This window comes from Populus trichocarpa, chromosome 10, assembly GCF_000002775.5.
Source record: "Populus trichocarpa isolate Nisqually-1 chromosome 10, P.trichocarpa_v4.1, whole genome shotgun sequence".
NCBI classification, from domain to species: Eukaryota; Viridiplantae; Streptophyta; class Magnoliopsida; order Malpighiales; family Salicaceae; genus Populus; species Populus trichocarpa.
In genome coordinates this window covers 11,126,046-11,141,592 of record NC_037294.2, presented here as the reverse complement: position 1 = coordinate 11,141,592, position 15,547 = coordinate 11,126,046, and the positions used below count along the sequence as shown (strand labels likewise).

Sequence of the window (15,547 nt, the reverse complement as noted above, 5' to 3'; positions counted from 1 at the left end):
TTAGGAAGTGCGGGAGATCGATGAACAGGTGAGAAGATTATTATATGGATGGTCAGCGCATCTTATCTCCACAACGGAAAGAACATCTTGATTTTCTATGCAGAAAAAGATTATAAACAGATTGTGTTTTTTATAAGCTAGAATAGAATAGATTATTTTATTTTTAAGTTGTTAAACTTTTTATATTGTTGGGCATTAATTTTTGCATATTTACGCTTCTCTTAATGTAATATAAAGATAATTACCTTATAAATTATTAGATACTTGTAATTAATTACAAGACAACATTATGAAAGAGCATGCAATTTCCTGGTATGTATTTTTTTTTATGAATGTATGGGATATTGGAGAGATGGTAATGTGTTCGTCAGTATTTTTTTTAATCTTTATTTACTTTCTTTTCTTAATTTTTTTTTTGTTTTTGTCATTCTCTTTCTATCATTATAGCCCTTGATAAAAAAATTAAAAAAAATAATATAAATCATATTCTGAGATCTCACTTAATATTTTATGTTTTTAATTGAAATGATTTTTTAATAAGATATCAGAGTTTTTTTTTACCAAACAAATTTAAATCTCATAATTCTCATTCTATTTAATAAATTGACTATAAGATAGTGGTGAGTTTGTGTAAGTTTCGAATCAAATTATTTTTAATTTATGAGTATATATTAGAAAATAATATAAATTATATTATAAAAGATGACTTAACAGTTTAAACTTTTTGCTTTAACAACCCATCTAATTTAAATCGCCCGACATAAATAAACTCAAGGCCATTCACTTCGAGGGTAGACAAGTAAGAATGCATGTTGACACAAGGAATCACACTCTAATTCATGCACAAAAAATTAGGCCTGTTATATTTTAAAAGTTACCTGCTCTTCTTGCTTATTTGTTTTATTACAAGAGAGTCGGATTATACAGCACGGAGTGGTAATTGTCCACGACGGAGCAGTAGCCGTTTGAACAAAACTTCAAAAGAAAAAAAGAACAAGGAGGAAGAGGAAGGTTAAAGTATAATAAATTCCTATAAGAAGTTGTATATGAGACTTGGGTGGATACAGAGAGCGCAGCTCTTGTAGAAGATGAACGACGGAGAAATGCTCAATAAAGGAATACATAGGACCCGTCCCTGTCCTACCCACCCTTCACCTTCCAATCAAAATTCCCATCGGAAACTGGTAGTCAAATCTCCTTCCATTTACGAAGGAACTCTAAAGGACAGCAATTCGATCAAGAGGTCCAAGGAAACACCGCGTTCAGGAATTCAACAAGGGAATAATGAGCTGACGATTCTACGTATCTTTCGCATGGAAAAATTAGCCTCACAGCACGAACAAACTCGCCACCATCTTTGTCATATCTGATGGGCCACAGTTTTTTTTTTTTTTTTTTTTATCGGAAGGTTAGAGAACTTGAGACCACATAAATTAAGAACGTTAATTCTCTCGTTATATTGCAATGGAGGAATTTTAAATCGTTGGAAGTTAGATCAGACATAATAACACTCTAATCTTTTTGAATAAAATAAGACTCGGAATTAAAAACCAAAAAAGAAAAATACTACTTAACAAAGATAGACAAAACTAGAAAGATGCATATTAGCATGGGCTAGGTTTTGGGAATTTTTACATAATTAATTAAGAAAATTCTTCAACCATAATTAAATAAATAAGAAATTAAAGCATATGAAAAGGATAATATGCTATAAAAAAAACGATTAGTAAATGAGAAGCGTAAATGGTTGGAAAAAAAAACAACAAAGACAAAAAGCATCTAGAAAAATCTCTGATAACAGTAAAAAAAATTAAAATTCAAAATAAAATATCAAAAACAAATCACGGGATAAAACTTGAAAGATTGGATTTACTGAAAAACCAAATTGTAAGACAATTTGTGTTCTCTGGTACCAGATATAATTATTAACTAAGATAGTGTTTGTTTTTGCTTATTATATTTTTTTAAATTAAATGTTTTTAAATCATTTTAAAGTAGTGCTATATAAAAATAAATTTTCAAAAATAAAATTTTAGTTAATATCATGAATATGAATCGCAACATCAATTAAAATTTTATTTATTGTTGTAGTTTGTAACCATGATATTTAACAAATATTATATTTTTAAATTGTGATATTAATTAAATATCTAATGGTTTAAAACCATGACATCCAACCTTTATATTAGTTCACCAAATTTTTTTATTTTTATGTTAATTCATTATTTTTTTATTATTTTTTTGTACACTAATCGCCCGATTAATCCCTTAAAAAAGCGAAGTTCACGATCATATGAATAAGATTTGGTAATCAGGTATCATAATCTTTGTACTAAATGAGTCTGCAATGATATACCACAATAGGTCAAAACAACACAAATAATTATGAGAAGATCTCTGCTTTTGTCTTTTGTCTTTTTTGTTTTCTTCCCATTCTATCCTTCTCTCGGTGAATCTAACATCAAGATTTACGAGGCAGTCAAAGGAGGCAGCAGCATGTTTTTGATTTCCTTCTTTCTGTGAGATTCCTTTCCCCCTCCTTCCTTCCGCTTTTTTTTTTGGCTCGAAGGGAGAGAGACCCCATTCCTATCTTTCTCTTTACCAACGTTTTTATGGATTTTAAGGCAAATTGGGTTTCTATCTTTTGTTTTTCCTTTTCAAAGTGTACGGACCCAGTCTTTCTTCACTTACATGTGGTGAGAGAATCTACCACGGTTCCAACAGTCTCTGAACTCGCAAGTAGATTGTAGGTCTGATTTATTTTCATGTGGTAAAAATATTTTTAAAAAGATTTAAAGATTTTTCTGTTTTTTATTACTTTTTTTTTGTATTTTTAGATCGTTTAGATATATTGATATCAAAAATAAATTTTTAAAAATAAAAAAATATTATTTTGATGCATTTATTAATAAAAAATATTTTTTGGTTAGGACTCTAGAGAATGAAGATAGGAAACAGTAAAGAAAAGTAATTAAATTAAAAAAAATTATTTGTTTTCTTTTCTACTTATAAGGAGAGGTAGTTTTAAATTTAAAAATAAGTAGTAAAATAATAATTTATTATTAGAAAGCTAATTACTTGTTATATTTAAATACTAAAAAAATATTTTACAGGGGTGTTTTGCAGGAGCTCAGGCCGCTGCTTGCCACCCCTTGATTCCGCCTCTGACCACAATCCTAAACTAGACGGTCAAAAATTTTAATTTGCTTAGGTCTAAATTTACTCTTCTCTCTTTTGGGAAACATTATTTTTATTTTTTACCATACTTTTATATGCATGTGTATTGTCATGTCATCCATGACGTGGTTTTTTTGTGTTTTATGTTTCTGATGTCGAAGTGTCTTCTAGTGAGGAGTAGTTTTTTTTTTCTTTCATGTTTCTTTATTATCGCGAGGAGTCCATCCTATATTAAAAATTAATTTAGTTTAATCCAGTAAAATTAGTTCTCTTGATATTCTCCAAAAATAATTCAAAAAATTGGGTCGTAGTTTGTCTGACCACTAAAAACAATTAATTGCAATATACTGAAAATAAAACTAGAATAAGTAATTAAAGTTGGGATACTTCTTGTGTAACTAGGGGTTAGCTGAGCCCCAAAATTCAAAATGATCCTTAAAGTTTAGAGGTTATTTCATATAAATCTTATTTTTTTTCTCATATAATGTACCATTCTAAATAAAAAATCTACATCTTAGTGCATACACAATTTTTTTTTCAATGTAAATGATTTTTTCTTTTTAATTCCGTCAACTTCAAAACTAATTTCATAACCTGGGCTCTGAAACGATTTTCCAAATTAGCATTAATAACAGGTGTTTGTTTTTATATTTTAAAAACGCTTTTGAAAAAAATTAAATTGTTTTTATTTTTTTTTTGTTTTAAATTAATATTTTTTAATGTTTTTAAATTATTTTGATGCAATGATATCAAAAATAATTTTTAAAAAATAAAAAAAATATTATTTTAATATATTTAAATAAAAAATATTTTAAAAAACAACTGTAATTATACTCTAGCATGCCAGCACGGTTCTGCTTACTAGTTTACAAACAATCAAACATCCTCACATTTTATGAGCCCACTTTCACTGAGATCTTAAATGGTGAAAAGGTTGTAATAATTAGTAAAACATACTGGCCAATTGGAATTATTACCGTTTTGTATCTTAATCATGAGAAGTGTTGTTTTTTGTGGCCTTTTCAAGTGTTACCTCGAGTTTTAACGGAAGTGTTCCTTTTGCTGTTATATAATGATATTAAATAATTACAATATCATGCTGGACCAATATTTAATTTTAGGGAAGCTGCAACTATTATATATATATTGTTTACAACTGCACGCAGCACCAACAACAACTTAGAACTTTATATTTTATAATATTTTTAAAAATATATTAAAATAATTTATTTTTATTTTTTAAATTTTATTTATGATATCAGCACATCAAAATAAAAAAAAATCCATTTAAAACTAATTTAAAAAAAATATAGTCAAATCACAATACCAAACATCATCTTAATCAGGATGATAAAATATAGTTGCTATTATTTTATTTGTATGTAAGACTTGAAAATTGGAAAAAAATAATCAGATAATGTTTTCGAGTAAAGGGCAAGTAGCACTGTTAAGTAAGATCAAAGTAAATTCTACATTTAACAGGGTAAAAAGAAAATTAAGAGGAAAAAAAAGGAGTTTTTAAGAACTGAATTCCTAGGTTGTATGATGAATTCGTTCGTACTATATTTTGTGAGGCTAGGAATTCAATCAAAAGCATATGAAAGGTCACAGTATAAATGATCTCATAAATGTCGTGAATACATGTAGATGTTTCTGTATGATTATAGGTCCAGAGAGCACAAGAGGGATAGAGGTACAATACCGTTTCAAAAATATTTTTGAAAAAAATTAAAAAAAAAATATTTTTACTTTAAATTAAATTTAGTGTTTTAGATTATTTTAATATATTGATACTAAAAATAATTTTTAAATAAATAAAAAAATATTTTATAAAATAACTATGATTATATATATTCTCACAAACCCTAAAAATCAGTGACAAAGAGCGACCACCCATTCACTTGCATTGACAAATTGATATATGTTGGTGGTCACTGCCCCCCCTCCCCCCGTTTTCTAAAGCATTTCATACCACCTTCCATGTTGCCCTATCAAATCACAAGGTTTCTGTCCCTTTCGTGCATCGCCCTCCACAGACCCCCCTAATTAGAATTGATTGATAGGAGTTTCAACGGTGGCATCCTCCACGCATATCTTCCCATATCCAACTTTTTTTCTCAAGTTGCTATGCACCCATGTCAAGTCCTTCAGCCTGATCATGGTAATCTTGTCCGAAGCTTAAAAATATTGCTGTCTTCATCATCCAGGAATTGTCAGGTAGATTCAGTCGACTAACCTTATTAACGGACTATTTTATACAATTATCATCGCAATATCCACACTAAACAACTCGAAGTGAATTTCATCATGTCATGGGATGTAATGACTTCATATATAGCAGGGGCACAGCGTAGGTTACATTTCGAACTCCCAGTGAATGAGTGCACAGCGTAGGTGAATATTGCGAAATCTACTGGCTGTCAACAATAATCTTCCTGATTTCTTCCTCCTACGTTAAAATCTACAAACCTGGTTTGAAAGTGCATGTGGGAAGAGAAGAAAGATCATGGTTTTTGGTTCAGAAACAATCAGCACAACAGCCCACTGAGCAATAATATGGGCTAGTTCGAGCCCTTTAAATAAGTGTCCTTTCGAGATTATGCCTTTATTAAAAGATTTTAAGAGAAGGCAAACTATTTCAAACAGGGTTGGGCTTAGGAGTATGGACTGGGCTAGCCCTTCTCGAGACAACAAAACAGAACAACCCTAAATCCGAAGTAAGGTAAGTATATAATTGGCCTGAGCTTCAGGATCACGGAAAGCATTAAATACCGCAAAACTCCCAAATTAATGAGTTTCGCAGCTGGAGTGGCCAACACTCACAGCACCAGAACTTTTCTATTCTTCCATCAACCGCATGTTGCCCTCTAAATTCGTTGCTTTTGTTGTTTCTCTCCCTTTTTATGCATAACGGGAAGCAGCTCTTCTTGTTGCTTTTTCATTTTTCAAAGCTCTAATGTTTTTCTTTTAATCAACCCAGCTAGTAATTTAAAAATAAATGGCTGCTTTCTTACTTCGCCATCGACAGGTCTCAACTTTGGGAGTTTCTGGCATTCTAAAAGGTTTATTTTTCTTCTCTTTTATGGTTGATTGAATTTGTTTCGTAATTATTTTTAGATAGCAATTTTTTAATAGCTTGTAGAGTGTGATTTCTTGGTTTTTGAAGAATATTGGTTTTTTTTCTTTTGAGTTGTTTATGTTGTTGTTCTTTTTTATTTCTCTAAATGTTTAGCAGATAAATTGGATCCATCCCGGCCACATGTAGAATCAAGGCTTGGAGCTCTAGCTGGTGTTTGCAATTTGTTAAGGGAGTACAGCACCAGCAACGACAATCGTGCCCACAAGTTTGATTTTTTGGATTTGACGTAAGAAACTCTCCCTTTTTTTTCCCTTGCTGATTTCTCACGCGAAGATTTGTTTTCTTGGTTGAATTTTGCAACTACTTTGTTACTTTATTAAAAACTGAAAGCTAATGTGTTTGTACATGAAATTATGTAATAAAGGATTGAACTTCCATTCATTATATAGTTCATTTGGAATATAATGCTCTGATGGATTCGTTATTTCACTTTTCTACTTTTGGGGGGTTTTTAGAAAACTGAACCTGGCTTCGTTTTTCAATTGGGGATTGGAATTACAAGGTTTAGTATGGGAATTCGTAGTAGTTGCAATATTGTGATTGGTTTTAAGTTCTTGATTTGTGGAGCTCAATCACTATCATCTTTTCTGTCTCTGGAATGAATTTCCCCAAGATATTCTGCATTGCTGATTTTTCAAACTAAATGTATTATTTCACTGGGTCTGAGATTTATTTTTCAGAAAATATCTAAACCTTCCTAGGCTCGGCTTGAAAATATCTTTAGTAATTTATAGGAATTACTATTTTGGTTTGAAATCATCTGAAGCCATCTTAGTCTCAGTTTCAGCTCTTACTTTCAAGTGATGCTCTATCTCTTGATTGATACGGTTATGCTTCTAGCGATACTTGTTTGTGGGTAAAAAGTAAATGTCAAAGAAGAATTGTTTTATATCATCTGTTCTTTGCCATGTTGATTGAGTTTTTTGGTTGATTCAGTTGTCCTCATGCATGGTACCCTGTTGCACGAAGAAAGAATCGCAAGATTTTCCTGCATGTGGGCCCCACAAATAGTGGTAAAACATACCATGCTTTGAAGCAGCTTGAGTCAAGTCCTTCTGGTATAATTTTTATCATGATTTACTTTAAATTTAACCACCGTATCCACCTGAGAAATATTAAAACTGAGGTGCATCAGCTATACATTCAAATTATTTTTGTATTGGTTTTGTTACTTGGTAGGTGTCTATTGTGGTCCTTTGAGATTGCTTGCATGGGAGGTGGCAAAAAGGTTGAACAAGGCAAATGTTCCTTGTGATTTAATAACAGGGCAAGAGAGAGAGGAAGTTAACGGGGCAAAGCACAAAGCTGTGACAGTTGAAATGGCTGATGTAACCTCAAATTATAGCTGCGCTGTTGTTGATGAAATTCAGGTATATTGATGGTTCAATTGAAAGATTTATTGCACACTATGAAAAATCTGAGATTCTTATGCCAGTGAATATAATGAATGGGTCTTGTTCGTGCCAATCTGGAGTAGCCAATTTTGAACACACTATACTTTCCCTCTTTAATATTTTTCATCTCGTTTTTGGAGAGAGGGGGGTTAATCTGAACTTGCTTCTAGTCTCTCTTTTGTTGTTAAAGCTGAAGTTTTGTTCTGAAAACTTATAAAGTTTTTAATGAACCAGTTTACCAATAATGCTGCCAAATGATTTACATGATGATAGGCTGTTGAATGGTCCTCAATTTGTCATGACAACTTATTGTCAAAGTACAACAGCGTGGTAGTGAACCGAGTCAAGATATTGTGTTGCTAGGCCATCATACTTGAGCATCAGTGGATTTCTAACTATTCTGAGTCTTTCTCTCTTCTTGTTTCAGATGTTGGGGTGCATGACAAGGGGTTTCTCATTTACACGTGCTCTTTTAGGTATCTCTGCTGATGAACTCCACCTCTGTGGAGATCCTGCTGCAGTTCCTCTTATTCAGGAAATACTAAAACCTACTGGCGATGATATCCATGTTAGTTTTCTCAAACTTGCAAGACAATATTTATGATAATTGGTTTTCACCATGAGGATTTTTTATGCACTGTAGAAACACAGATGTACATTATATTTAGTGGTCCTACCTCTGTTTCACGTTGCTACTTTATGGTTTGAGAAGAAATGATGAGGAAAATTTGTGAAATTCAATGTAATAATATTTTGTTTCATTCTTTTCGTTTATTTTGTCAAAAAAAAAAAAAAAAAGGATAGAGAGATGAAAACCCTCTCTGCAGTTTGTAGCCATCAACTTTGTTTTACATATGCAGAGAACCACATCTGCAGGGACAGTGTTGAACATTTATGGAATACAAACTTGTAAAGATTTTGAGGACTGTTCCATCTAATGTAAGAATGGCAATGTGCTAATTGTTATTAATGATTGCAGAATTTCAAAGTCATGTCCTTATGTGTAGGCAATTTGTTGTAGTAACGTAAATGACTAGTTTAAGCCTGTGTCAATACATGTTACGTGTACCCTTGTTATGCTGTCCATGTCATGTTAATTGGATTTTTAAACCTTTCTTGTGTGCCATGATGTCCCAGGTTCAATACTATGAGAGACTTTCACCTTTAGTTCCATCACAGAAACCTCTTGGATCATTTAAGAATATACAAACAGGTGATTGCATTGTAACCTTTTCACGTCGCGAGATATACAAATTGAAGGTTAGTGATTATTTCAATTTTGTTTAACTTGGTTTCTATTCTATGTTTTTTTTAATGTTCACAAATATTGTGGTTTTTTCTCCCTGGGGTCTGTCAGGCTCCAGTACTGCATTGCACCTTAGTATGGCATTGTCTTGTTTGATTATGTACTGGTCATGCAATTGTGGTCATATTACAATATTTTAATCAATACTCCGTATTTGAAATTGGGTATGATTTCTAGACATGCAATATCTCTCTCACTAGCATGCTAACTTTTCTATGTGCATTTCCATCTTTGTTGTTGATGCCAGGGACAAATTGAAAGAGGGAGGAAGCATCTTTGTTCTGTTGTTTATGGTTCACTGCCACCTGAAACTCGAACCAGACAGGTGTTGATTCCTTCTTACTTTCAAGAATTGTTGTTTTAACTTGATGAAGATAGAACGCACAAGTCCAAATAAGCATCCGTGGCTTATCCCTTTATTTAAGTTTACCATTGAAAGTTAAGAGTAAATCATAACTTAGTCACTTTGTTTTAAGAAACAAATAATTTAATCTCTGTAGTTTTGTAATAGTAGTTTTTTCCATTTATGATTTGGTCCCTCCATTAGTTTTCTGTTAGTGAGTTGATCAGCTGTCATCGATTCAATTACTTTACTGTTAGTTCTTGACTGATTTGATGGTCAAAGGATTAAGTTATTATTTTTTAAACAAGAGGGACTAAATTATTTGTTTCTTTAAAACACAGGAACTAAGTTATAATTAACTCTAAGAGTTAAATCCAGCCTTGGACTTGCAACCACAAGGTGTTCAAGTCTTGAGAGCTGTCATTCCATGAAAAAAGTGTTGGCTTTTACAACTGCTCTCCTTCCATGAGCCATTGTTGTGGAAGCTTCCATGATTCTGCTGTTACTTTTTAATAATTAAACGTGCATTTCAGTTTTATGTTAATGCAATTATGTGATTGATCGTCGACTAGGGGAGGCAATGGTTTATTTTAGCCTATCACCAACCTTTTTTAGCCTTTTTATTAAATCTTTGATTATTTTTTCATATGTAATTGATCTTAATTGTAATCTGTATTATAGTTCATAACTTTAAAATTTGATATGTCTATGCGGTTAAGAGGTTATTTATCTATGTCCTCTCCTATGAATCTATATTAGGAATGGATTAACTAGTGTGTTCTCTAGGATTGCAGGCAACAATGTTCAATGATGCAAGCAGTGAATTTGATGTTCTTGTGGCTAGTGATGCCATTGGGATGGGTCTAAACCTGAATATTTCTAGGATCATATTTTCAACTATGAAAAAGTTTGACGGTGTTGAGATGCGGGACCTCACGATATCAGAGGTTAAACAAATTGCAGGTACATCGTTATGTGGAATTTCATTCGTTAAACTGTTTGGCTAAATTATTAGTATAACTGGTTTTGTGTGCCAATTTCATTCTGGGCATGGGGACTTTCCTAAAGTATGGAGTAAACAATGCTGCCTCTTGTGATAAATTGTGGATTTCTTCTGCATTGAACGGTGCTGTAATCTATTTGCGTTAAGAATACCTTAAAAACTAATAAACAAGTTTCGTGCCATCTGTTAGTCTGTAAAAATTGTTTGTCTTGCATGCTTTATGGTGCAAGATTCACGGAGTGGAATGCTGAATATTTGTACCTGCAGATTGTACAATTTCAATTAGTGGGGAGCTTTTATGATTGAAATACACATCAAGTTTTGTTTGTGGATTGAGGTGTCAGTATGGAGTGATGGTACATATCAAGAACAAAACGGAATGAATAAATCACAAACAGACACAATTTTTAAGTCAACTTTCTGGGCATTAATTAATTATCTCTATTTGTGTATCATTTGATAAAAAAACGTTCATGACAGATAGCTTTATTTGTCAGGATGCTGGCTAGATAGGATCACATCAAGACTAGACCTGTTAACACATGATTAAGCACTAATGTCCTGAGACCCTGCCTGTAGCTATGTGAGCCTATAGAGCAGACATTTGGATTCAACAGGTTTCATTGCTTAAAAGCTGTCTTTTACTTCCCCAAGGACTCGGCTTCTGTGCCCTATTTTTCTCTACCCTTCCGATTCCATAATATTGTTGATTCTTCTATTTTCTACTTTTAACTCAATTAATTGTTTTTTTTTCATGGTTTGACAAACTTTTTGCTGGGTCAGCTGCTTTAAATCCAACGGTCCTCATCTCAAATGTTCCTCGTTGCATATGCATAAATGTCTGCCTTTTTAGATTCTTATCTGATTGGCAGCTATCCTTTTTGGGAGCTAGGAATTTATAGTTTTTAGCTGATGCAAGAAGGGAAAAAAGGGATAAAAAATTGGGTAGCTGGTTTCAATAGAAGTTACTTTATTGAAAATAATTAGACAACAGATCGTGGTCATAACATTTGCTCTTAAGTTATGTTTTTGTGATGTATTAATGTGTAGATGCTGTTATTTGTATTGTCATTGCATGCCAACCTTTGTGTGGTGGCTGGTTTCATTCTCATGGCTGAAGAGTTACGCCTTTAGGGAGAGCTGGCAGGTATGGATCAGACTTTCCAGTTGGAGAAGTGACCTGTTTACATGCGGATGATCTACCCTTGCTTCATTCATCATTGAAATCGCCTTCTCCTATTTTGGAGGTAATGTATATGAACAAGCTTGCATGCGATAGTTTCATACCATACGAGTATGATACTTGTTTCTGAATCTGATTAACTTCTACATTGCAGTGTGCCGGATTATTCCCCACTTTTGATCTCATATTTATGTATTCACGTTTACACCCAAAAAAAGGCCTCTACCGGATAATGGTGGGTTACTTTTGACCATCTCTGTTTTTATTGTATCGACATTTTCATCTATTAAAACATCAATATATGACTTCTTTCCACAGTCAATTGAAATTATTGGCTGCTTCATTTTGATCTCTTCAGGCACAAATGCTTTAAATAATTGTTTCTAACTAAATTTTATCGCTTGCAATTTTGAGAGATTTTATTTACTTCGGAGGAGCTCTGTGAATGCAGTGTGAACCAGTAGTCAAATGACAACTATGACCTAAATGGTTCACACTTTTCACAGCATCAACTTTGATTTATATGGTTATAGCTTTCTCCTGGTACAAAAATACTAGCCAACTTAAAGAAAGGGCATCCTGCAGTTACATTTAATGCTCATTCTAAAGTACTGTCTTCTAGCTTTACGTAAAGAATTGCATTGACATCCGCCATGCTTGGTTTGACCTGTACAAATTGATGGTGTTGAAGTTTGAGACTTTCTCAGAGTTAAGCATGATTGCTAAGACTTAAACTTGAGTCAGAATTCAAACTTTCCTACCTGCAAATACGATTTTCCCATTGATTTTTCCTCTACTATGTACAATGCATCTGACCCTTTTTTTTTGGGCTTCCCTTTTTGCACAGGAGCATTTTCTGGAGAACGCCAAATTATCTGAAAACTATTTCATTGCCAACTGTGAGGAAATGCTGGTACATTCCCTTTCCTACAACAGAATATGCTTGTATAGTTTTAGCATGTTGTTGGCAAAAAAGATACCGCTGTTTTTAGTGGTATTATATTTAGGATATATAATTACCTGGCATCTAATTTCATTTAAAATGCTTGACATCAGAAAGTTGCTGCGGTTGTTGATGTATTGCCCATTTCATTGCATGATAAATACCTTTTTGTTATCAGGTAAAATCTTTATCCCAGTCAATGATAAAATGGTTCAGATGACAGCTTTTACCTAGATGATCCTCCTTTCGGCAACAGTTATTTGAGTAGCAAATGCCATGAAGCAAAACTATTTTTATTGCTAGATTTTATTTACTAGCTCAACTTATTTGAGAAGCAGTTTAGGGTAGTAAACTATGACAATCAGGTTCAAATTTATTAATATTTCTGATGTGCAGTCCTGTTGACATGCGCAATGAAATTTCATCTCAGGGTCTTACGCAGGTGAACTTTATATCTCACTCTTGAATTTGTTTAATATGCTTGTTTGAATGGAAAGGTTAATTATTACTTGTGATGGATCAGTTTGCCCAAAACTATGCACAGAAAGGCATCGTTCGACTTAAAGAAATATTTACACCGGGGACACTTCAGGTGCCAAAAACAGAGTCTGCACTCAAGGAGCTTGAATCTATTCACAAGGTAGACCTTTGTACGTTTGCACATTCTGAGAAATAATGATAGGCGGAGTTTCCAAATTGCAGCAGTTGAAATTCTCATGCACCAAAGTTTACCAAATCTTCTGCAGCTCTGCCTCCTCAACATAGAAAAATGGAGCACTTGAATAGGAAATCAATATTTATTTTTTCACAGTTAGGGTAAAGGTAGTTAGCAAGTCACCTCTGCATTTTCACTTGAAACTTGCTGTTGGCATCAGAACCAATATTGGGTGATTTTGGGCACCATCCCATTTTACAAAATTATTTAGACATTTTGGCCCTTTTGGTCTTGCAGAAGTTATTTCCGTGCAGCACATTAGCATCTTGGTTTGCTGTTTTCTGATTCGAGCTGATCTAAATTTTTTTATCTTGGAAAAATCTTTTGATAAAATTTTCAAGCACAGGGAATCAATGGTTCTGTTTTAAGTTTTTCCTAAAAACCCAGAGCAAAATTTACAGCAGTTTTGGTTTTGGAGAGGAAGTGTCCTTGAAAATGATGGTTGAGTTAGACATTTTAAGTTACTGAAAATAAGGATGCAATCCGGTCCTTTTGGAACTATTAAACTTAAATGTGTATGCTGATAATGCTGTCTTTTATGGTTAAACTGCAGGTCTTGGATCTCTATGTATGGTTAAGTTTCCGTTTGGAGGATTCATTTCCTGACCGAGAGCTCGCAGCCTCCCAGAAGGCTATATGTGGCCTGTGAGTGTGACTCGGTCTTTTATCTCTATGTGTTCATTTAGCTTGTAATCCGAGTCTTATCTTCCACCTCCAATTTGTAGGTTGATCGAGGAATTCCTGGAAAGATTCGGGTGGCAGAAGCAGCCAAAAACAAGAAAGTTACCATCACGTGTTAACTCTGGTTTTCTGTTATCCAAAGAAACGCGGCAATATGTATGAAATGATTCTCATATTGTACTGGTGGTAGAATGTTTATTCACTCCTAACGTATTCTTTCAATGGCTGTTCCGTTGTCAATGAATAGACTTCAGTCTTCCCATCCTCACTGTTTATTTTGCTATTAAACGTAGCTTTTTCCTCCAATACTCAAACGAATGTCCTCTCCTCTCCTTCCCTTTCCATGATTTATTTTATCAAATTATGTACAAGTAATTTTTACACAAACTCAAATGTAAAAATTTGTCTACAACGATGAAAATATACAAATTCCCCCTTTGTTTTGTATGATGGCAGAAGCAGACAAAAGCTTTTAAACTCCTTAGACCCTCCTTTATTGTGATTGTGCGCGCGCAGCTGTGGATCTTCTGTTCGGAAACTGATGGAATTTGTTACTGGACCTGTAGAGTTGTAGACTTCAAGAATGGATAGTTCTCAACCCTGAAGATACTTTTAGAAAAAAAGTTCCCAATTTTGTTGGAACAAGTAGGGAGGACTTGCAAGTACAAAACCAGAGTGAAGTCGACTAATAGACTGACCACACTGGTGGTAGTCATTCGTTGCTTGGAATCTGGTAGGTTTGTGTGATTTAAAGCATGGACGGATCTTCAGGCTACGGCAGGCTTTTTTTCTTCTAATGATAGTAAATATTTTTGGACTATTTGGCGCATTAATTGAGACTAAGGACATAACTCCTACATTGGTTAGATGAATTCAGAGAAAATTTCTCTTGAATGTGATCTCAAAATTCAAACTAAAGAAGTCACGACATAAAACAAACTTTCTTGACCACTAATGTTTTTTTAAAGTATTAATAGCTGTTTTTTTTTATAATATTTTTAAAAAAATATATATCAAAATACTATTTTTTTTATATTTTAAAATTTATTTTTAATATCAATAAATTAAAATAATCTAAAAATATAAAAAAACATCTTTTGGACCGCAATAATATGGAGTTAAGCCTATCCCTTGGATTAAGGCTACAGTGCTTCAAGCTTAAAAAGGCAACGAAAATAAATCAGGTTCATTTAGAAGTAGAGTTGACGATATGCTGTAGTATTCTGTCCCAACTCTCAAAACATGTTCAATCGTTTGGCAAATGATGAGTTAAGACGCAGGAGGGCTGCTACATCAAGCTTCGCGCTCTCTATGCTCATATGCAGGTTAGTTGGGTTCCTCCTGAGCTGCAGAGCTCAGTTATGGTCAGTTCAGACAGTTTTGGAGTTGGCATAAAGTTTGGGTCTTAGACAAGTTAATGTGGAAGTGGACTCTAGTATTGTGATTCAAATGTTCCAGAAAGAAAGATACAGTTCCAGAGCCATGTTTGCTTTGTTCCATAGGTCAAGCTCTGTTCGAGATTGAAGGGTGCGGGTTTGACACAATTTTAGGGTGGGTTTCTCGATCAACTTGGGAGCCTCTGAAGGGGAGAGGCCTGGATTTTAAGATAATCTTCCATGGGAGTTGGATCTGTTATTGGATAAAAGGTGTTACTGTACCCTAT

General features: G+C 33.4%; 1 protein-coding gene across 6 annotated transcripts; it reads left to right on the top strand.

The window, feature by feature from the left end:
* Nucleotides 1-5,299: 5,299 nt before the first annotated feature.
* LOC7474187 (DExH-box ATP-dependent RNA helicase DExH16, mitochondrial) lies at nucleotides 5,300-14,331 on the top strand. Of its 6 annotated transcripts, none has more exons than XM_052456328.1 (17): nucleotides 5,300-5,899; nucleotides 6,158-6,239; nucleotides 6,410-6,542; nucleotides 7,253-7,374; nucleotides 7,496-7,686; nucleotides 8,138-8,278; nucleotides 8,848-8,970; nucleotides 9,264-9,341; nucleotides 10,154-10,322; nucleotides 11,497-11,609; nucleotides 11,700-11,780; nucleotides 12,393-12,458; nucleotides 12,602-12,666; nucleotides 12,885-12,930; nucleotides 13,012-13,128; nucleotides 13,757-13,848; nucleotides 13,929-14,331. In XM_052456328.1, exons 2-17 carry the CDS (start codon nucleotides 6,176-6,178, stop codon nucleotides 14,044-14,046), a joined length of 1,719 nt encoding a protein of 572 aa, XP_052312288.1. In that variant the 5' UTR covers nucleotides 5,300-5,899; nucleotides 6,158-6,175; the 3' UTR covers nucleotides 14,047-14,331. The 6 variants fall into 6 exon arrangements, with proteins under 6 accessions (XP_052312288.1, XP_052312289.1, XP_024467011.2 ...); XM_052456329.1 differs by having other exon boundaries at nucleotides 5,566-5,899; nucleotides 6,413-6,542; XM_024611245.2 differs by lacking the exon at nucleotides 5,300-5,899 and adding an exon at nucleotides 5,963-6,036 and having other exon boundaries at nucleotides 6,413-6,542.
* Nucleotides 14,332-15,547: the final 1,216 nt, after the last annotated feature.